The sequence below is a fragment of the Lygodium microphyllum genome, chromosome 29 (assembly GCF_053477565.2).
Source record: "Lygodium microphyllum isolate KBCC chromosome 29, Lygodium_microphyllum_v1.1.10, whole genome shotgun sequence".
Taxonomy (NCBI): Eukaryota; Viridiplantae; Streptophyta; class Polypodiopsida; order Schizaeales; family Lygodiaceae; genus Lygodium; species Lygodium microphyllum.
In genome coordinates this window covers 2,126,108-2,147,691 of record NC_141163.1, presented here as the reverse complement: position 1 = coordinate 2,147,691, position 21,584 = coordinate 2,126,108, and the positions used below count along the sequence as shown (strand labels likewise).

Below are 21,584 nucleotides of genomic sequence, written 5' to 3'. Positions count from 1 at the left end.
GTGACAGGTCTGAAAGTCCTGCCCTTGATGTGCCCTAAGCGTAAAGTGGGGGAGGGGCTAGGGAGAACCCTAGGTGCAGTGCCTGTGGTGCACGACGAGGCGAAGGAGATTTGCACGCGGATCTTGCGAAGGTCTCTCTCTTTCTTTTTTTTTGAAATAAAAGAGGCTTATACATAGATACATGTGATACAAGGGAATGACAGGACTTTAATCCTTGTCATCCGAATGGCGGGTAGGGGATTGTGGAGGGCGAGGGGTCTTGTTAAGGAATCTACGACTCAGCAAGTAGCCCTTGAGATTGAGGTGGGTTTTGAGAGTGGTGGTGGAAAGGAAGGGGTGGTTGCACTGTGTGAATTTGCTATTGCTCATATCCTCAAGCAGTGCAACACAGAAGGATGGCAAAAGAGTAAAGCGCATCATGAGACGAGTCATGGTGCTGCTGTCTATGGCGTTGGGGTCGAAGAAAAGGGGTGGGAGGTGGCATTCTTGAGGGACAGGCTCTTGGTGGACTAGGACCCTAATTAGTTTGAGGTAATTACAAGTTGTTATGAAGGCGGGGTCAGGGCAGAAGGTGAACTTGCTAAGGAATCTATCTATAGAACTGTACAAATCAGGGAGGGTAAATACAAGGGCATCCTTATAGGAGGTACTATTGGCGTTATAGATGATGGGGAAGTCAAACCTGCCATAGATGGACGGATTAAAATCCACTCCTACCCTTCGAGGATACGGCATGAAAATGGGGTCGTTCCTCTCAGAAGGGAGGGTGTTGCAAAAAGCCATCCAAGCGTCAAGGTTGACATAAAAAATGTGTCTTCTCCAGGTGGGTTGGCAATTATAGCCTTCCACCGATCTAGGCACCTGGAGGACTTTATCCTCCCAAAATTTGCGGTCCTTGGCTCCCCAAGCAGTTGGGTTGGCCTCTCGCTCCTCTAGCCACTTGTCCTTGAGCCTTGCTCCGATAGCGATTACGTCATTGACAAGTTTAATGGGCATTACTCTGTTTAGTGTAGCGGGAAGCTCAAAGCTCAAGTTGAAGGGATCGTGGGCACATTCCTGCTATTCCTAGATAATCAACTCTGCATGGAATTCAGCGGGGGGATTCTCGAGGCACGGTGGGAGAGGGGCAGGTTGTCTTGGAACAGGTCTAACGTTTAGCTTTTTCCTTGCCTTCTCTACCATTTCTCTCTGGCACTTAGCCAGGGCTACTTTCCTCTCAGCAGATGTGTCAGGGAGTTGCACTTCATCTTGTTGTGGAGGAGGGGGTGGTGGGACGTAATCCTCCTCCTGAGGTCCCAGATCAAACTCTGGTTCACCCCCTTCTACTTGCACATCTTCTTGCACCTTCGCCTCTGTGAAGCCGAGTTCATCGATTTCCTGCACCGTCAGGCCTACCTATGCAAGATATCTTCTTTGCTCCTCCAGGCTCTGCGGCGGGCCTCCTAGCTGCAGTGGTACATGCAAGCCTGCTGTTAGGGCTCTGCGTGCAATGGCTAGCTTCTTCTGCATCTGATCATTGGCTTCGTTTTCTTTCGATTTGGTGGAGTGGGGCAGCGTGTTGAGGAAGGTGTGCTGCTAGGCTATCGTGGAGAGCTGGGCCGCCTCTACCTGATTCTTAGCCAACACTCTATCTCCTTCTGCTTTAGCCAGTCGGCGTGCCAGGTCCCGTATTCTCCTCTCGTTGTGGTCAGCCCATTCTTTCGCTCTCTTTTCCATATCTTCCAGGCTCTCCCCCTGATGGAGGGTCATAGCCATGAGTTGTTGTTACTTGTCATCGAGCTCGCGGTGTAGGCGGGACTGCTCCTAGTGTTCATTGGCGATCTGTGCATTGAGCTGGTCCAGCTTCACCTGCATCCTTTGCACCTGCTCTCCTCTTAGCTGATCCAGCTCTGGAGCCTCCTGTCTGATCTTCTCAAGCTGGTTTTGTGCTTCCAGGTTGACTGTAGAGAGCTGGTCATTCTTGCGCCGCAAGTGAGCATTGGTCTCCCTCTCTCCGTTGAGGCGATCCATCAAGATTTTGCTTCTTCCTTCCCAAGCAGCGTCATGTTCCTTCAGATCTTTTGACTCTTCTGTATCCTTATTGCTGTTTTCTTCCTTTAGCACAACAATATCCCTTTGGTATTCTGTTGTCTGCTTTGTTTTCTCCAGCTGGAGAGCGGCTCGTGATTCTTGTTCTGTTGCCAGCTCCTCCATGGCTGTTCTCTTTTCTTCCTTGGCCTTTTCTAGCTGCGAGAGCAGCTCCTTAACGTATTCATCATATTGGCCTGCTGGAGGTGGGGGATGGGACATGGTGGCGGTGGTCACAACGGCTTCTGTTTTCTACCTTTTTAGCTCTGGCCTTGGCTCCAGATCAGCCGCAGCTGCCCTTTTCACTCTTGACGCTGGGGTTGCCACGCCCACTTCTCTTGCCAACTCCCTTTCCACCAAGAATTGTAGCCAAGTGACCATGTTGCTCTCATCGACTTTTGGAGTGGAGCCTTGGGTGGCGGTGGCAATGGGCGTTCTCATGATGAGAGTGGCTAGCGTGGAAGGTACGAAGAGGGGGGAAGTTGGCGTCATTGGTTCTTTGCCTTTTCCTTCTGCTGGGGGCGGGGGTGTGATTTCTGGCACACTGGTACTGGAACCAGGTGCTTCTGTTCGGTGTGGGCTCTTTGCGCCTTCCTCGTCTCTTTTGTGCTGCTCCTCAATGGAGCGACGAATGGCCAGCACTATTTCTTCCTCTTCCTTCCTTTTCAACTCCTCTTCGGCCTTCTTTTTTCTCTCCTCCTCATCCCTGAGTGACTCCCTTCGAGCCCTCTCCAGATCTTCCTTTTCTTTTTTCTTGCGCTCCTCTTCCCTCTTCCCATGCAGGGCTTTTGTTCTTTGTTCTACGTGCCTCTGTGGCCTGCCCTGGAACTCCCCCTCTTCGTCTTCGTCAATCTCCGTTTCATCTGAAGACCTACGCTGCTCTTCTATGTGAGGTGGGGATTGTGACGGCGACTCACCACTTCCTTCTTTGTCTCCCTTCTTATCTTCTTCTTCCCATCCTTGCCCTAGTGCTTCTTGGATTATGGCAATAAGGACACCTCCAAACCCTATGGTTGAGGCTTTGGAGGATGATGCCTTGCATGTTGATCAGGACGATGGGGATTCTCCTCTAGCGGCTCTTCCTCCTATTGCTAGGGCCTTAGCCGAAGCCTCTATGGTTCTTCTCACAAACCCATTCAGGTTTACCTCGTCCAGTGATTGTGCCGCAATGCTGTCAAGAGCAGAGGCACGTTGATCCGGCTCATTATGCTGTTGTACCTCTGGCTTGAGAACAAAGCATACACCATTTTTGCTTGCAACTGGATGTCTGGGTTTGGGATGTCTGCCAAGCTAATCCCATCGTTGGTATGGACCTTCACCTTGTCCATTTCCAACATGGCGTAGACATCCCTCTTCGGCTTTCTTTCCACCTTATTTAGCAGCCCTAGTGCCCTTTCCACCAACTCCGAGGTCAGCTCGATCTGTACTTGCCGAGTGGCTTCATTCTCGCGCACCGTGATGGTGCCTCTGTTTCTGTTAAAGGTGCGCAAAAAGTCGGCGCACTGGGTGTAGTCCACCCTCTGGCCCACTGCGTCTAGTTATTTCTACAGATGGCACTGGTCTATGATCTGGTGCACTGCTGGCTCTTCGATGGCCACGTCTTCAATGTTGAAGAGTGACAGAAATTCCATGCGCATGACTCCTCGCTCTACTCTAAGGGTCTGCCTTTTCTGTGGCTTGGCGTCTGCCCGTATCTGCTCAATTTCTCGTCCTTTAGTGTCGTATTCTATGGTATCTACATCACCCTCGCTCTCATCACTGAAGGATTGGCAGTCTTTGTATTCGTCGCTAGAATCTTTGTTGTCCGACTACTCGTCGTCTCCTAGGGTCTGGTATATCTCGTGCCGTTGGTCAGGGACTAGGGCCCAGTTATACATCAGGTTTAAATCGTGCACTATGGTCCATTGCCACTTGGACTCCTCTAAGAGATCCTGGAGTGGTTTGAAATGTGCAGCTGGATTGCCAGCTAGCTAGTTTGTCAGGTATTCCAGTATCCCCTGGAGTTCCCTTTTGTTAGATGGTACGTGGAAGGTGACAGGCTTAGGATTTCCCCGGAGGCTTCCTGCCATCATGCAGACAGGTGCAGAGAGTGCTTCGTTAGACTTGCCGATCGTTTTGATGGCTTGCTCATACTCAAGTGGAAGGACCAGCATGGGATATACTTGGTCAAGGGCCCATAGGGCTGCTTGACCTGAGTGTTCCCCTTGAGCATAGCAGAGATGGCGTCTAGGTCGACTGGTGAGGTCTTCCAAGTGTCCATCTCTATTCTCACGGCATCTGTTCTATTGCCAAGGAAGATCAAGCCATTACCCCAATCTTTGATGACTCTAGCATTGCTCATCCAGGGTCGGCCTAATAGGATATCGTAATCTACTCCCTTCATGACTATAAAGTCAACAGAGAACTGGACACCTACGATCCTCACTGGCCAATTCTTAAGTACCTCGAATGGCTTCATTCTCATACCATTTGCTAACGTGACATTAAACCTAGCAGTTTCGATAGGTGGGTTTCCCCAAGTCTAGAGCACTGCGTGGCTAAGCACACTAACCCCAGCTCCCGTGTCTATGATTCCCTTCCTTGTTGTGTCACCTAGGGCTAGGACCGGTAAGATCGCGTGCATCTCAGAGCCTTTCCAAAAGGCATTGAGGTGCAAGGATTTAGGCACGGAGTGTAGTGTCAAACTCGGTAATTGCGTTTCTACATCATGGTCTTGAGGGCCTGCCGTGACCTGCTCTTGTGACCCTTCGACCCACTGCTTAAGGTCTTGCCATAGGGTAGGATGCTGCTTAAGTAGATCTCCCAGGCTAAGTGTTACAGGGGTAGTCACCAACGTGGTCAGGAGATCGTTGGATACTCGTCCGTCCCCTAACCCAGGTTGTCCGAGCCACTGGCTGCGACGACTGACCTGCGGCTCTGTCACATCAAGGCTTGGTCTTAGCGGCACTGCTTGTGGCGCAATCGCTTCTGCCGACTTAGGTTGAGGCGATGATATTGGCGTGCTTACGCTGGAGAGATCATCGATCTCATCCTCTATGATGGGCTCAGCGTCTTTGAGATGCTCTTGAGCCTCCTTCACCCATTCCTTCACCTTTTCTATGGCCTCTAATTGTCGCTTCAGATGCGGGTATTCCCCTACCTTAGCGCTTCCCTTTTTGGCCGTCTTAGGGACTGAAGTCTCTGCCTCTGCATCTGAAACCTTCTATCCTGCAGACAGAGTCGTAGCACTCTCGGTTTTTAGTGCGACTTTAGCTTCCGATCTCTTCTTCTTCCGCCTGCGGCTTTTCTTCCCTATCGAGGTTGCGTCAAGATTGCTAGGTCCTGGCAGAGAGATGCCGGCCTGCTTCGTTTGGCCTCGGGTCATAACCCACAATGGGATAGGTGTGGCCTCCCCATCAAGGTTTTTGACACCAAACAATCCCAACGGGATAGATGGCACGTTGGCTGAGCTAGAGGATGGCTTTCGCTTTGGGCAATCTACGAAAAGATGGGTGATCTTGCACTCTGCGCATCTTTGGTCGGCCTTGTCTTTTTTTGCTGCTCTCTTTCAGGGTAGCGTGATGAGACATGGCCAGGGTGACCGCAAGTCCAACAGGTAACTGGTTCCTGCGCCTACCCTCCTAGGCCTCTACCTTGTCCTCGTCCTAACGCCATCACCGACACGAGTCGATAATCCATGAGGACCGCGTTGCTCTCGCTGTCGTGCGAGACGTAAGGGTATATGTAGGTCTCTTCATCATTCGGCTCCTCCACGTAGTGGACTAGAGCGTCGCTTGGTGTGTGGGTCACGTAAGAACTAGGCGGTCTAGGAATGCATGCAGGGTTTATGCCCATTCTAGGGACGGCTAGTTTCATATCATTAGGCGTGGGAAGAGCCAATGGGGCTCCCCTTCCGAAGAATGGCTACGGCCTCTTTGCTAGGTAAGGCTGGCCGTAGGGTTGCGAATATGGAAGTCTTCGTGGTAATCTACAATGCGCGACATCATGGCCGAACCTACCGCAGTTAGCACAAGGTCTTGACCTAGGGCCTTGACACTCAGCCGGCAAGTGGTTTCTGCTGCAGTACACGCATTGGACATGCGGGCGCATTGGTCGTCTCAACATGTCTTGCAACTTGGCTAATTCCATTTTGACCTCAGCCAAGCCCTGGTCTGTCTCGGTGGCCTTCCCCTTATCTTGGGATGATGGGATTGACCGCTCACTAGAGGCTGACGTTCTCTCTGAGCTTCACGAGTTGGTCTCCTCTAGATTTGAGCTCCTAGAGCTCCGCTCTTTCAGTTGATCATCGACTCTGATGCTTCTTCAAACACTCTAGCCACCGCGTCCCGCTGCAAGCTTGAATTGCCTGCCAAAGCCTTATATAACTCCTCGTCTCGGATTCCGCTGATGAATACAGTCAAAACTACTCTGTCAGTCGGTCACTTGCCTAGAGGGATTCTCTTAAAGAGACTCCTCACATGGGTCACGTAGTCGTGGATGTCCTCCTTCTCTTTCTGCTTGATGTTCATCAAGCGTACTAGCAGGTTATTGGAGTATCCGGGCTCGGCAAATCTCTTAACGAAGAGATCCTTGAGGTCATTGAAGTTGGCTCGCTCTGCAGCATCTAGGCTCGTATACCACGTCCTACCCTTGTCGCCTAGGCAAAGCCCGAATTCCTGCGAGCATTGAGTTTGGTCGTTGAGGCCATTGGCTTCGCAGACTTGCTCAAACTGCTCAACAAAGCTGTATGGGTCGTCATGAGGTTGGTACTTATCGAGTTGCTTGGCAACAATCGGTATTTTGGCCTGGTTTTTTGAGCCTTGGTTCGCCCCTAATCCTGCGAGCAGCGACGTTGGCACTCTGCTCTACTGCTGTATTGTTGAGCAGCCGCTTCATGAGAAGTTCGCTCAATGTCAAGTCTCCCTCTAGTGCTCTCTCATGGTCCGTTCGGTTTCGGCCAGCCAAGTTCAGCACTCGCTGCACCTCATGCAGCTCCATGCTTTTCCTTTGGCTCCTAGCCTGCTTATCCCTATTATACTCGGCTATTCCCTGCAATGCCTTGCGGGCTAGCCTTCTCTCCTCCTCTAGATCTACAATGATTGCGTCTGTTGTCCTACCACGGTGCTTGTACCGGGAGTGCGTGTCGTAACTGCTCACCAGCTGCTGAATAGCATCTGGGAATACGTTCAAATCGAGCTCCTCATTAGACCGATAGTCTGAGCTCTCTTCCGTCATGGTCGAGTTCTCTCGCTCCACTATGCTGTCGATCAGGTTGAATGGACTTGACAGATCCTCATCGTTGGCGCTCTTTGCTTGGTCCTATTCTGCGCTTTGATGGTTTGTCTATTTCTTGGGTCCTCTCCTATTGGTGGGTTCCTTGAGTGGTTTATCTGAGTGAGTTCCTTTGGTTATTGAATACAACCCTCAATTTATGGTCACTCGATGCGTGTGTCGCTTCTCGTGCACTTGTGCCCAATCAGGCTTTCGGCTTTTGGCTTTCTTATGTACTTCAAGTGCAGAATTCAATGTGAGTGCAGCAATCGATCTCTATATGCTTACGTCCCCTTGTCTCGTCTCGGGTCTGATAAGCTTCGTTGCTCAGGTCCTCGCCGTTCTAGCGAGTTCTAGGGTCTGCGCTCCTTCTTGTTGTTCGCTAGGGGGTCGATCACAGGTCCTCCGATTGGATTTCCATTCTCAACGCGTCATGTCGTTGGGGAGTGCTCCAGCACTGTCCCCCTATCCCTTGGTCGTGACTCCTACCTTGGGAACTGCCTACAAGGTGTTCGCTATGTTGTCCTAGAGCGGGTTGCGCTTCCAGTCGGTTGTGGGGGTAAATTTTGATGTTTTCTTTTTCTTTTCTGCCTAAGGGTGTGTCCGATTCTGAGAATCGGACGTCCGATTTACCAGTGGTCCGATTCTCGGAATCGAACCAGGTGGGTCCGAGTTTGAGCCGTCCGATTCTTAGAATCGCACGGGCTCAAGTGTCCGATTTTTGAAAATCGGACAAGTGGTCCAGTCGGACCAAGGGTGTGGTCCGATTGCTGATGTGTCCTAATTCGTGAGTCCGATTTCCTTGATCGGACGATCGGACTAAGAGCCCAATTGGACGGGGGTTGGTCCGAGTGTCCGAGTGGTCCGATTCCCAAAATCGAATGGGTTGGTTCGATCGGACGGTTGTCCAAACGTCCGATTCTCAAAATCGGACACTGAATCGGGTGTCCGATTCTGCCGACCGGAACGCACTTTTGAGCATAAAATCATCCAAAATCTTAAGATATTGATTATTATAGGCTACAAGATTCAACAGGAATGATGCTGGAGTGATGGGGAAGAGATCTATATACTTGGGGATTGCCGATAGCAACGTCACTCCTCGCACTGATCGATCGAACGGGTTGCCCAAGCTCTCTCTCTCTCTCTCTCTCTCTCTCTCTCTCTCTCTCTCTCTCTCTCTCTCTCTCAGCTGGTTGCAAATGAGGATTCCCTTGCCCTTCAAGGACTTATAACCCTACTGGACATTACCCGAATGTTATCGATCACTCTTCTTGCGATTCCTACACATTCAAATGAGCATTTCCTCAAATTTCCACATGTTTTCCCCGATTTTCTCTCTGTTTTACAGCAGCAAACCTATGCCTCTCAGGTGCGATTTCCTAATGTTAACCTACTCTAAATGCAACAAAAATCGAAAGCAAAAAACTAAACTAATTTCTCCATGTTTCCCAATCATCAAACAACCAAAATATCCCAAAATACTTACTTGTTTTGAAGATAAAAAACACCCAAACTTCCTACCTATCTCAAGCTCCATTTCGGGGATGAATCCCCTACTTCGATGCTTGATATGAGGCGCGCAAGTGCTCAAGCTTGAATCCGTTGGTCCCGGCAACGGAACCAAAATGTGGGAGCTTTCGCTCAACTCCCAAGATCCACGGACCCCTTATTGTTTCAAGCGTTCCAAGCAAGCTCTAATGGCTATCTCTCACCTAGCCGACGCACTTACCCTCTTGATCCCTCACTCCCACACACACTCACTCCCTCACACTCTCACACTCCCTCTCTCAAGAGCACACACAAGCAAGAAGGAGAGAAGAAGAGAGGAAGAAGAAGACTCTTTTTGCCACACACCAAAAAGAATGAGCTTCTCATTCACTTTTCAACTTTATATACAAAGCCCTAAATCCTTTTTGGGCGGTCATCCCCTTTTCCCTTTTTTACATGGCCGGCCGTAGCCTAGGCTCTTTTTCCCATTTCCCACCATTCTAATTTATCATATTCCCAAGTAATGCGTACAATTTGCATAGGAGCGAGCCTGGCGCTCTTTTGCAAGGGTTCGGGAGCGCTTCCATGTTTAATGGTGCACCTTTTACAAGGGTTCCGGTGCTCTTTTACAAGGGTTCGGGAGCGCTTCCATGTTTAATGGTGTACCTTTTACTCTTTTGTTGTCTCGGGGCGACACTGAGACTTTCTGAGGGTTGTGCCCGAACATTTGAATTTTTCAGGGTCTGGTTACCGGCCAACGCACCTTTTTATGCTTTTATCCTGCACCTTTTTTACTATTTCCTTTTTTCCATTTTCTGCTCCTCTGTGCTACGGGAAACATGGTAACACTTGGGATGGCTAATAGAATATGAAATTAAGGCACGGAGTTTACAAGGCATCAACTTACTAGGAAACAAGGACATGGTTCTAAATCTATTTACAAATGAGACAAATGGGGCTATTAATAATAACCCCTTTTCCATGAGGTCCTTTTAGAATTGTATCTAGACCTTCTACCTTCCATCAAGATCTATAGTCAACCCTCTCAAAACTAGAATCAAGTCACTGATACCCCCCCCCCCCCCCCCCCCAAATGGCTCATAGATGCAGGATGTAAGTTAATTGAGGAGAGGAGAGCTTTCAAACTTCTTGGAAACCCCATGGAGTTTGGGGTCACTCTTAAACAAAGATGGGAATGGATCTTGGAATCCCCATGAAGTTTGGGGTCACTCTCAAACAAAGATGGGAATGGATATTGGACAAAATGGAAAGCAAACTAGAATTCTCAAAGGACTACAATGCTTTTTTTCAAGTAGAGTAATAGTTCTCAAACACATCCTCATTCCATCTTCTATTTGCTTCTCATCATGCTGAAAATCCTTTGAGGATGGATTTAAAAAACTGATCTCCCAAAATAGTCTCTACTTGATGTAGATGGCTTGCAAGTACCTGCCATGTATCTCTTGTACGTACTACCTTGGATTTTATGGAGTAGAATAGGAAAAATCGATATGGAGAATGAGGAAATTAAATGGACCAAGAGCCTAAGCTTTGATATCACTTGTAAAGAAGGAGACAGAGAGGAGAGAGAAAGTATGTAAAAGAGAAATTCTAGATGAGGAGAGAGAAATATTGGAAATAAAGAGGGAAACACAAGAAGAAGAGAGAGAAAGAGGAGGAAGCCATAGATGTTGAGCAAGAAGTTTGGAGATGAAGAGGATTTGTATTACTGCATGAATGCTTTAAAAAATAATCTTCTTACATCTTATGCTAGTGTGGCTAGAATATTCTTCTCTCACTAAAATTAAATGTCTATTTCCCCTTCATTACATAGTTAGGAATTTTCTCTTGTTAGGACATAGTGATATTGTCAAACTCCCCAAAGTAGCATGGGAGGATTGTACCCTGAGCAAAGAAGAGGGAGGATTAGGCATACCCAACTTAATCGAGCTAGTAGAAAATATGGCTTCTAAATGGGTAGTACGAGCTTTCCAATACAAACATGAACATTGGGCCATTTTTATCCTAATTAGTTGTTCTAACTTTCCTATAGAAGAGTATCCAAGATGGAAAAGACACAAACATCCATACTAACTTTCAGCAAAGCTAATTTTGTGGCTAAAGGATGCTCAAACCTGATGAAAATTATATTGAATGCCTAGTTACCCCTAAAACAAAGAATAGTCCTCTCACTAGTGCCTAACTTCACCCTACCTTGGTGCTCTTCAGACTCCATCTGGTTAAGCATCTTCCGATGGGTGATAAACCTAGAACTATTCTCCAAAGCCTAAAAACTATTTTAAAAGGGCTATAGATCTTAGGAAGATATTTGGGACTACACTCAAGGAGATTGGCTAGACCAAGGATCCCTAAGAATTAAATTTCAAAACCAAATGTTACTTCAAGAAAGAGAGTGTTGGGGCCCCCATCTAAGCAAAGGCATTCAACTTTCAGCTATGAAACCAATGCTAATACACTTTTTTGGCAGGTTATGATAACCCCTTACTATCCAACCACAATAACTTTGAAAAAAGTAATTTTTGAAGAGATCTATGGGATCTCCCCAATGATCTAGAACTCAATGAGGAGTATCTACCTTTCGTAGACATGGAATAGCAAGAATAAAGCAATGTATATTGATTCCTTTCATAGTACTAAAACTGAATTCTTGCTACAAGTTTCATCAATTGGGAAACATCTAGAGTTGAACCATTCCAATTTTCTAAAGAACAAGACAAGGGAAAAGGTAGAAGAAGAAGAAATTCAAGATCTGAAAATTAGAAAGTTCATCGTCCATGAAAAAAGGAGAATCATAATGGAGAAGAGAGAGGCTATGTTCAATCAACTCTTTCAACAACCAAGGCAAGGTATGCTAGATAACCTCATTCAACATGCCCTTCATGCCAATCCCAAATAATTTCTCAACATTGTAAATAAATACTGTAGATAATGGTGTCCAACACTATGTACACGACTCTAAGTGCTAGGATGGGTTACCTATATAAAAGCCATGCTTTTGTAATCTTCTCTCTCAACATTGTAAAGAAATTCTATAGGTAATGGTGTCCAACAGTGTGTATATGACTCTGTAATAACAAAAGGTGAGGAGGGAAGCTATAGACTTTCCAAGGGGGAATATGGTCAAAAGAGAATAGGCATCCCGTTTGTAACACCTCTAGTGAATCGCCATCTATTTTGTTTTGTGGCTACCTCATTTGCAGAGAGAATATGATCTCTCGAATTTTCTTGCTCTCTCTCTCTCTCTCTCTGTGTCTGTGTTAATATTCCCCCTTCTTTATGCCCAAAATTCCCATTTCAGGGTTGATTGTGTGCTTTACGCTTTTTCTCATTGCCTGTAGGCGCTCTCTCTCTCTCTCTCTCTCTCTCTCTCTCTCTCTGTGTATACTTTATAGCTCTTTCCTGTTTGTCTCTGGAATACTCGACGAGTTTCCGCCATATCCGGTTGGTTTGATGCTGAATTCTATGATAGAGAGCGAGGATCAGAGCCCTTGCTATTAGTAAATAGACCTCTGCACTCTCTGCATGTATGCTGCATGTATGATTAAGGGGATGATACAAAGATTACTCAATCTTGGTTAGTTACAGAACGCCCCTAAACCTTTGAAAGCCATTAGCTGAAATCTTTAAACATGAACTGTCTGCTTTGCCTAATCGCTGAACTTTTCCAGGCTGCTTTGGTGAACTCGTTGAGCTATACATACACTGATATTGTGTTTGCTTTTTGAGACCTTGAATTGAGGTCTATGAATTGCAATCAGCTGGTTTAAGACGTTGAATTAGAGATCGGCCATGAATTATAATTAGCTGTGGAGTAGTCAGCTTGCGCACAGGATTCTTTGCAATACATGAAAGCTTGTACAATCAGTTTATGTTTGTTATATGCTGTGCATCCTTATAGCCGTCCTCACCCAACGGTTTCTCAGTGCATCTCTTTTTGAATGCCTGCCATTATTGTGAATTCTACTAATGTCAGGGTTATGGTACTCGCAGCCATGGGACAGCAATTCATGCTCCTGCGGCAAATTAAAGCATCCCCACAATCCTCTTCCAGCTCCTTTTGATGTACTAGCATTCAGCATCGGCATTATTATCCTTGTATGTGGAGTAATCACTGAACAGACCCTGTGCTGAATCATCCATCCTTGAAGATGACTTGCTCTTGCCATGGAGGGCGGCTGTCACCCAGGACTTTGATCAGCAAAATAGATAGACCCCTTTGGGGCATTGTGGCTGCCTTACTGATTACCACATGCTTTGTGGCAACTTGGCGTAAGGTGGGTGCTAATGTCTACTGGATTGCAGCGAACTCAATTCTTTTCCTGACAGGCTGTGCTGATGCTTGCCAGATGGGAAAGCTCCTTATCTAGACCTTTGTTTTGCCTAATATAGTATTCAACATCGTGAGCTTCTGCTCGGGATGTACCACATATCTAGCTAGGTACGGTTGGGGGCAGGGGGCCTGAGGCTGGCAGCCCCCTGCCCGCAACCTCACTTAGCTAGGGAAGCTCATCTCGTTGTCCTATCACAATGTGAGAATTATTGAGGGAGTTTTGTCTAAAACATCTTGTGCTAATCTAGACCTCTGTTTTTTATGCAGACAGATCTCGTTGTATGGTATAAAGGCCGCCTGCATCATACGAATGGAACTGTATGGCCTAATCCCCAGTTCTGGCAAAAACTCTCAAATGTGCATCGGGCTCCAAACACATGCCCATTTTCCAGCTGCCCAATTCACAAAAACAAGGAAGAGCAGGTACCCTCCCAGCTCCTTGCTGAGGGAGGAGGAGTTTGCCCTTTCTACTTCAGATACATTCATGAGGATTTGGCACCATGGGCTAAGTCAGGGGTATCCAAGGAAATGCTTGAGAAGGGGAAACATGTTGCCAGCTTTCGTGTGGTCATAAAGAACAACAGATTGTATGTTGATCCATACCAACCTTGCTTTCAAACAAGGGCTGTCTTCACCTTGTGGGGGATTCTTCAGCTACTGGAACATTACCCAGGGCTTGTCCCTGATGTGGAATTGCTATTTCGATGTGGAGACACACCGGTGGTGTCGAAACAGAAGTATGCCACAGGATCGCCGCCGCCAATGTTCAGCTACTGCAGCACCATGAATCACTTTGACATCCCTTTTCCAGACTGGTCATTTTGGGGGTGGTGAGCATGCAATCACCAAGCTGCCTTTCATTCCAGCTACCATAGTCCAAACTGTTTGAGTCCAGTCACACCTTTGGTGCTGTTGAATATCTACAAAGAACACTAGATTGCTTGCATCTCTGTTGGGGCACATGGGCTGCAGAATACTTAATGTAGCTTTCACTAAGTTTACAGTCTGAATCCCCAATTTCACCAACTTACAATTGTGTTTAGACTGAATGCTGGTCTTCTCTTGCACTAAGTCAATATTCAGCTCAGAATTTCATCACTTTGTTTCATAGGCCAGAAATCGATATCAAGACTTGGGATGAAGAGGTTAGTGATATTTTGAGAGGACAGAAGGATACCCTCTGGGAGAAAAGGCATCCAGTTGCTTTCTGGAAAGGAAACACCAACACTGGGGGTAGTCTTCGGAAAGGACTTCAGCGCTGCAATGGTGCACATAATGGAGCTGAAATTATTCATCAGGTGAAACCATCAGACCAACACAAGATTGCTGCTCATGATAGCATTTCAACATCTTGTTTTGATCTTACTCCAAGCCATGAGTGTCACTTGTCAGATCCAAATTATAGGATTGCTTGCATTTAACAGCAATATTGGTAATAGAAGTTTTGTGATGTGTACAGGACTGGTGGGCAGAGTCAAAGACTAACTACAAGAATTCAAAGCTAGCCCAGCAGTGCAAGCATAGGTGCAGATCATGATAGCTGAATATGAATCAAGTTCCTGTCTGCTGTTTAATGAAGGTTAATTGTGAAGTTGTTAAGGCAAACAGTAACTCTATCAGTTGAGGAGTAGTGCTTGATTTCCAGTGATGCATGTAGCGATCATCCAAAAATTGTGGTGAAATTTGCAAATCTGTTTATTGAATAGGGTGCTAAGGTTGGTGTTGGCTAATAATGGCAGATACAAAATATATGTTGAAGGTTGGGGGTGGTCTGTCAGCTTGAAGTACATTCTGGCTTGTGATTCACCTGTTCTTGTGGTCAATCCAAAGTTTTATGATTTTTTCTCGAGAGGGCTTATGCCAATGGAACATTTTTGGCCTATCAAACCTGACACTCTCTGCAACTCAATCAAGGTTGCTGTGGAATGGGGCAACAACCATACAGTCCAGGCAAGATTAGCCAGTAGCTTATTTGACATCCATAACCTGCAACTATCTCCCTAGTTTATTTTGATTGTGTGGTGCCAGCTATGGTGTCACTTGTAGGTCCTCTCTCTTCATCTTTCACTATTCTTAACTATATTTATATGCAGGCAGAACAAATGGGAAGGTCTGGCAACCAATATATTATCAAGGATGTGAGCATGAGATATGTATATGACTACATGCTACATGCTCTTCGTGAGTACGCCAAGTTACTGCGGTTCGAACCCGATACTGAAAGCATGTCTGAGTTATGCTCGGAAGCATTCTTGTGCCAAGCACCAGACAGAGAGAGAGCACTGTTTGAGACATCAAGGGTAAAAGGACCAGGTGATCTGCCTCCATGCTCCCTGCCTCCAAGAGATGAGAAGCTTGTACAGGAAACATGGCGAAGGCGCATGAATATCACAAGTAAGGAATAGTGAGAGGTGTCAATCATCCAATCCAATCAGGTCAGCTGCAACAAATCCTCAGGGAATGTTAAGGAAAAGCCATGAAGGTTCTCAGTCACCTCAATATAACCGTGTGACTGGAACCGCCGACTTACAACAGGAAATGTCACTTATCACTACTGAATCGGCAATCTCTAGCATAGAATGCCAGCAATCAACCCTAATATTGTAAACACCTCGATCAGAGATCTTATGTAGCCGATGTCCTAACCTAGTGGTTAGAACTCAAAGACTTAATAAGTCCCACTTGCATAATTAGGTACAACCCCCCCCTTTTACAAGATGAATTAAGAACAACAAGTAAGAGCATCATGTAATCCCCTTCCCGAACCTGAACGAGAGGAAGGCAGAACACACCCGATTTTGTACTATGTGTGCTAACACCCCCTAATAATGTTTTAGACATGAAACCTACGGATGTGGGTGAGTTTCTTCTTGCATGTCTTGTGTGTGTTTAACGTAGTAGCTCAAGAAGAGAGTCACCCCACCAAGCAATGCCATTGATGATAGACTACTTGGTTAGATGGGTTTGCATACCTACTCTTAGCGTATTGGTGGTCATTATGATCTTCATATGGCCACTAACTTATCACTTCTTATATTTTGTTAGTTACATCTACTTACAACTAGCATAGTTATAGCGTTAATCGATTAGTACAGTTATTTATGTATTGTTTCACTTAGTCAACAGCTTTCCTTTATGTCGTATCTTATTTAAACTTTGTGTACATTATATTGTGAGAGGAAGAAGGAAGAAAAATCAACAAGAATATGTTTGGGCCTCCATCTCTCTTTTTGGGTTCTTGCACGTATTGAGCTCAACATCTCAACAGTCTCCTTCAAGCTCAACTACATCTCTATAACTCTCAGATCCTCAAAGCTTCTTTGCACCCAATGACTTTGTGAAAACATCAGCTACCTAATCCTATGTGCTAACATATACCAAGTCGATCTCTTCTGTAAGTACCTCCTCTCTCACAATACGGTAAGGCATCTCAATGTGTTTTGTCCTAGTATGGAACATTGGGTTCCTAGCCAACCGTATATTGCTCATGTTATCATAGTGAATGACAATTGGACCATCTCCCTCCACATCTAAATCACCCAATAACTTTTGCAACAATACCACCTCACATGCTGCCATAGCATTACCTCTCTACTTAACCTCCGTACTCGATAAAGTAATTGTTGGTTGCTTTTTGTTGCTCCAAGTAATTGCTACACTACTAAGAGAGAACATGAATCTGCATGATGTTGGTAGATTTTCTATCAGATATGTTACTAGCCCAATCTACATCTATATACCCAAACACATGTGCATCCTTACCTATCTTATTAAAAAAGTCCATAATGCATAATGGACTTCACATACCTCATATGCGTCTGATTGCATTCAAATGAGACTTCCTAGATACCTACATAAACTGACTAATAAGTCCAACTATATAGCTCAAGTCTGGCCTTGTGATGGTCATGTAGATCAAACTCCCTACTATCCTCCTAAATATAGTAGAATATTCTATCGCATCCCCAACCTCAGTACTCAACTTTACATTTTGATGTCATACATTCTTGGATAACATATCCAAGCCATATTGCCTTTGGGATAGACGTATACTATCAGCATATTTGATCACCTTAATACCAAGGAAATATCTCAGCTCACCAAAATCCTTCATCTCAAATATGTGCTTCAAAAGGCCCTTAACATTAGCAATCCCACTGTCACTATCATCTGTAATATTCAAGTCACCCATATAGATGACTATGACAACCAAACTTGTATTGCCCTTTCTCACATAAAGTGAGTGAAACATAAAAGCTAGTGTTGACAGGATACTCTTCGATCTTGTAGACCATACTCTAGGTAAAGCAAGCCATAGAGCACCTTCTTTCACCTACACACATATGTGGGACGCTCTAAATCCTCATAATTTGCTAGCTACTCCATATATGCCTCTTCTTGCAAATCACTATGCAAGAAGGCATTTTTTACATCCATCTCTTGTAAACTCCAACCTTTGGCTACTACCAAAGCAATCACAAATCCGAGAGTTTCCCTCTTAGCAACTAGACTAAATGTCCCTTCATAATCCATGCCATATGTATGTGTATAGTCTTTCACAACCAGAGTGGCCTTATACCTATTAATAGAACCATTTGCATTATATTTTATTTGATAAATCCACTTACAACCAATAGCTTTCTTACCCTTGGGCAATGGTACTAGATCCCAAGTCCTGTTGGCCTTTAATACAACCATCTTCTCATCCATTGTTGCATCCCAATGAGCATGAACAACACCCTCCTCAAAAGAAATGGGCTCAACATCCTCACATTAAGAAAAATTTGGACTTAAAAATGGGCATTTAGGGGGGTTTGACTCATTCTCTCTCCTAAAAAATGGAGCCACTGTGAAAGTTTTGCAAACGAACTTCGAATTTCTCAAACCTTGGATATTTAGGATATACTCTTCGAGCTCTTTCTGTTGATCTATACATCATGAGATCCATAGAGGGTGGATATCACATCAAGGGGTCACATCAATTTGCAAACTTTTAAAATATGAAGAATCCCATGATATGCTATAAATCAAGTGAAAGAGCTTAAAGAGTACATCCTAAATATTCAAGGTTTGACAAATTTAAAGTTTGGTTGCAAAATTTTCATAGTGTCCCCATTTTTTAGGAGAGAGAGTGAGTCAAACCCCCTAAAAGGACTATTCTTTAGTCCAAAATTTTCCTAATGAATACCTTTACCATATGAGTATAATGATGAGCTACATAACCCTGAAAACCAAATCTTCTAGCATGGTATCTTAGCCTACTAGATGTATACCACTAGATCACTCAATGGAGCCTTTATATTACCATATGCTCTTTGTACACCTGGTGTTCTTACTGAAGAAATACGAAGCCCATCATCCAACATCTTTGAGCCATTAGAGTCTCCATCAAGAACTAAATGACTAGTAGATGCATCATTACCATTTGACACTTTCTTCTTCCCTTTGTCATTACGTGCAACATTGATATAGTTGAAGATGTGTGGCTACTCAATCTCCCAGACCAAGGATAGACTATAGGTCTACCACCAAATGATGTATTTAGTCCACTAAGGGTTATTGTTTCTGTAATCCCAGACCAACTACTCATCCCATCTAAAATACATCTCTTCTTACTCAAAACTCACACCTAACAAGCTTATAGCAACGATATTCTTTTTGCTCATCACTAGAGTATCCAATGAAAATATAATTTTCAACCTTTGGGTCTAATTGCTTCCTCAACTCATAATGTACATGAACATATGTAATATAATCAAACACTTTCAAGTGTGGTATACTAGGTTTCTTGCTTGTAAAACATTCTTTAAGGGGGTAATACCATAAACCACAACTCTAGGAGATATGTTTATAATGCAGACAACAATATGAATAGCCTCAGATAAAAAAAGCTTGGGTATATTCTTTTCAACCATCAATGTGCGTGCAACTTCTGCAATATGTCTATTGTTGTTTCTATAAACCCATTTTGTTGTGGGATATACTTGCATGTAAATTGTCTCTAGAATTGTCACAGCCTCCCAAAATCTACATGTACCAAACTTTTTATTAACCTATTTTTTTTGTTACCACTAGCACAACCCATACCATAGTCTCTTAAAGAGGATTTTCCATGTCCCCTTCTTGAACCTGAGAAAAATGCTTGGACCTATTCACCACTTTTTTTTAATGGCTCGCCCTATATATTGATCTCTTCAATAATCATGAGAGAGACTAATTCATCAAAATCTAGATATGGCTTTCGTACATACATAAAACTAACAAAATATGTCCAAGCCTTTTCATTATGAAGGCCATCCAAAGTAAAGGAAATGAAATCATCATCATCATCATCAAGCATTGCATCAATAGTTGTTGCTAATGTATCTACAATGCTCATCAGTTTCAAAATGTATGCATTTACAAGCTTCTTCCCTTTCTTCAAAATATTCAACTCTCGCTTGAGTTGAATCTTTCGTGCCTTTGTATTTACTGAAAACATATTCTCAAAGGTTGTCTAAGCTACATGTAAATGTTTTGCATTTCTTATATGCCCCAACATAGTGTATCAATGATTGCAAACAACCAATACATTACATTTTTGTCTTTTGCATTCCATTCTTTCCACGCCTATAATTCTTCTATAGTCGTAGGATCACTTAGATCCAATTTATTTTCTTCACTTGAAATTGACTTGTAGAGGTCTTTACCAATAAGGAAATCTATCACATGGCACTTCCATTATGGGTATTTATTCTCATCTAGCTTCTCAATAATTGGATTTTCACTATTCTTAGCCATTATGACACAATTGAGCATCAAACAGTAAACAAGTCTTTTGCAAATTTCCACAAGATGTATACATCAATAAACCAGAAAATCTTTTTCACTGATTGCTTAATAATACATACATTATGTAACCTATTTGTAAATAAACCTTATGTTTTCTTCTTGACAAACACCTTAGAACTTACAAATTTAAAATGTATAGCTTGTGCACCTGAGAACGACCAACACACCCAAAATTATAGTATGCTCTGAAACTACTATCTACAATTGTGAAGAGCTAAAACAAGGTCCAAAACAACCTCAAATGACCAAATACACAGTGACAAAGCCATAAATGGCCTTTTTGCAAAATGTACACAATTCTTCTTACACACCAAATCTCACAAAAAACTGGGATTTTGCTTTGCTATGGTTCTAGCACCTCCACAAGCACTATCCAAGGAAAAGAGTGAGAGAATGGAAGAGCTCTCTACTAGTTACTTGCTTGCTAGAATCCTTGCCCCTTCTCCTTCACTTAAACATTCAAAAAAAACATATTTTAGTGACGCCATTTCAATACCATGTTAGGATCGCATATGCTAGGGAGATTCCCTTGAGCTATTACATCGGATACACACAATACATGCAAGAAGAAGCTCAATCAAGAACATAAGAAGAGAGATGGAAGCCAAAATGTTTTCTTGTTGATTTTTTTTCCTTGTTCCTCTCACAATACAATGTATACGAAGTATAAAATAGCACCCCTCACCATAAGAGCCTCAGCACAAATTAAAATGTGGCATGTCTCATTGGCAAAAGCTGAAGAGATTTGAGCCACTGAATTAAAACTCCAAGTCACAAATTAATAAATAAACTAAACACTATTAATGATAATTAAATATTAATCATTAATCATTATTACTTATTAACTATTAATAAATTAATCAATTACTCATTTAATTTTTATTTTAAATAATTTTTAGTATTAATTTAAAATTTATAACTAATAATTAACCATTAATCATTACTAATATAATATTTATTATTTATTAATAATTTTAAAAATCATATACAAGTAAAAATTAAATATTAAAAATACATACTATTAAATACCTCAATTAAGTAGCTATTATTAATTAAAATTAATAGCTTTAAATCGTTAATTCTTATTGAGATTTCGTATGAAATAATCTCTTGTACAAAATAATCTTTCATATCAAAGATTAGTGATCATGCAATAATTAGAGTATAATATGAATTCTATGGGGGTATTATTTTTTAAATATGGCCATATAAATGTATGAAAGATTAGTGATCATGCAGTAATTAGAGTATAATACGAATTCTATGGGGGTATTTTTTTTAAATATGGCCATATAAATATACCACACTCTGTGTGTGTGTGTGTGTGTGTGTGTGTGTGTGTAACTCTCACATTATTAGTAAGTAGTGGTGCAACCAAGGGAAGTTGTCAATCCTTGATGCTAAACTATAGTTTTATGGCTTCAAAGCCATCCTTAATCTGGGTCAAAGGGCACCAACGTACTGTGTAAGTGCATCTCAAATGTCATCACCTTATCGCAAACCCTCAACCTTGATAATACCCACATTAGCTTTGAGTCATACATCATGCTTGTGAGAGATCTAAGATTAACAATGACCTTGAAATTTTCATATG

General features: G+C 43.6%; 1 protein-coding gene across 4 annotated transcripts; it reads left to right on the top strand.

Moving 5' to 3' along the window:
- Positions 1-12,049: 12,049 nt before the first annotated feature.
- LOC148010312 (uncharacterized) lies at positions 12,050-16,030 on the top strand. 4 transcript variants are annotated; one of them, XM_087671980.1, is made up of 7 exons: positions 12,050-12,163; positions 12,820-13,103; positions 13,427-13,989; positions 14,271-14,457; positions 14,619-14,683; positions 14,899-15,109; positions 15,253-16,030. In XM_087671980.1, the coding sequence occupies exons 2-7, from the start codon at positions 12,978-12,980 to the stop codon at positions 15,562-15,564; spliced, it is 1,464 nt and encodes a 487-aa protein (XP_087528106.1). In that variant the 5' UTR covers positions 12,050-12,163; positions 12,820-12,977; the 3' UTR covers positions 15,565-16,030. The 4 variants fall into 4 exon arrangements, with proteins under 4 accessions (XP_087528106.1, XP_087528104.1, XP_087528105.1 ...); XM_087671978.1 differs by lacking the exon at positions 12,050-12,163 and adding an exon at positions 12,179-12,403; XM_087671979.1 differs by lacking the exon at positions 12,050-12,163 and adding an exon at positions 12,186-12,326.
- Positions 16,031-21,584: the final 5,554 nt, after the last annotated feature.

Excerpts from the sequence above, each read along its gene's own strand:
- LOC148010312 (XM_087671980.1), top strand. The coding sequence starts at position 12,978 with ATGACTTGCTCTTGCCATGGAGGGCGGCTGTCACCCAGGACTTTGATC. Across the intron at positions 13,104-13,426 it reads TTGTGGCAACTTGGCGTAAG|ACAGATCTCGTTGTATGGTA; the intron begins GTGGGTGCTAAT and ends TTTTTTATGCAG. Across the intron at positions 13,990-14,270 it reads GACTGGTCATTTTGGGGGTG|GCCAGAAATCGATATCAAGA; the intron begins GTGAGCATGCAA and ends TTTGTTTCATAG.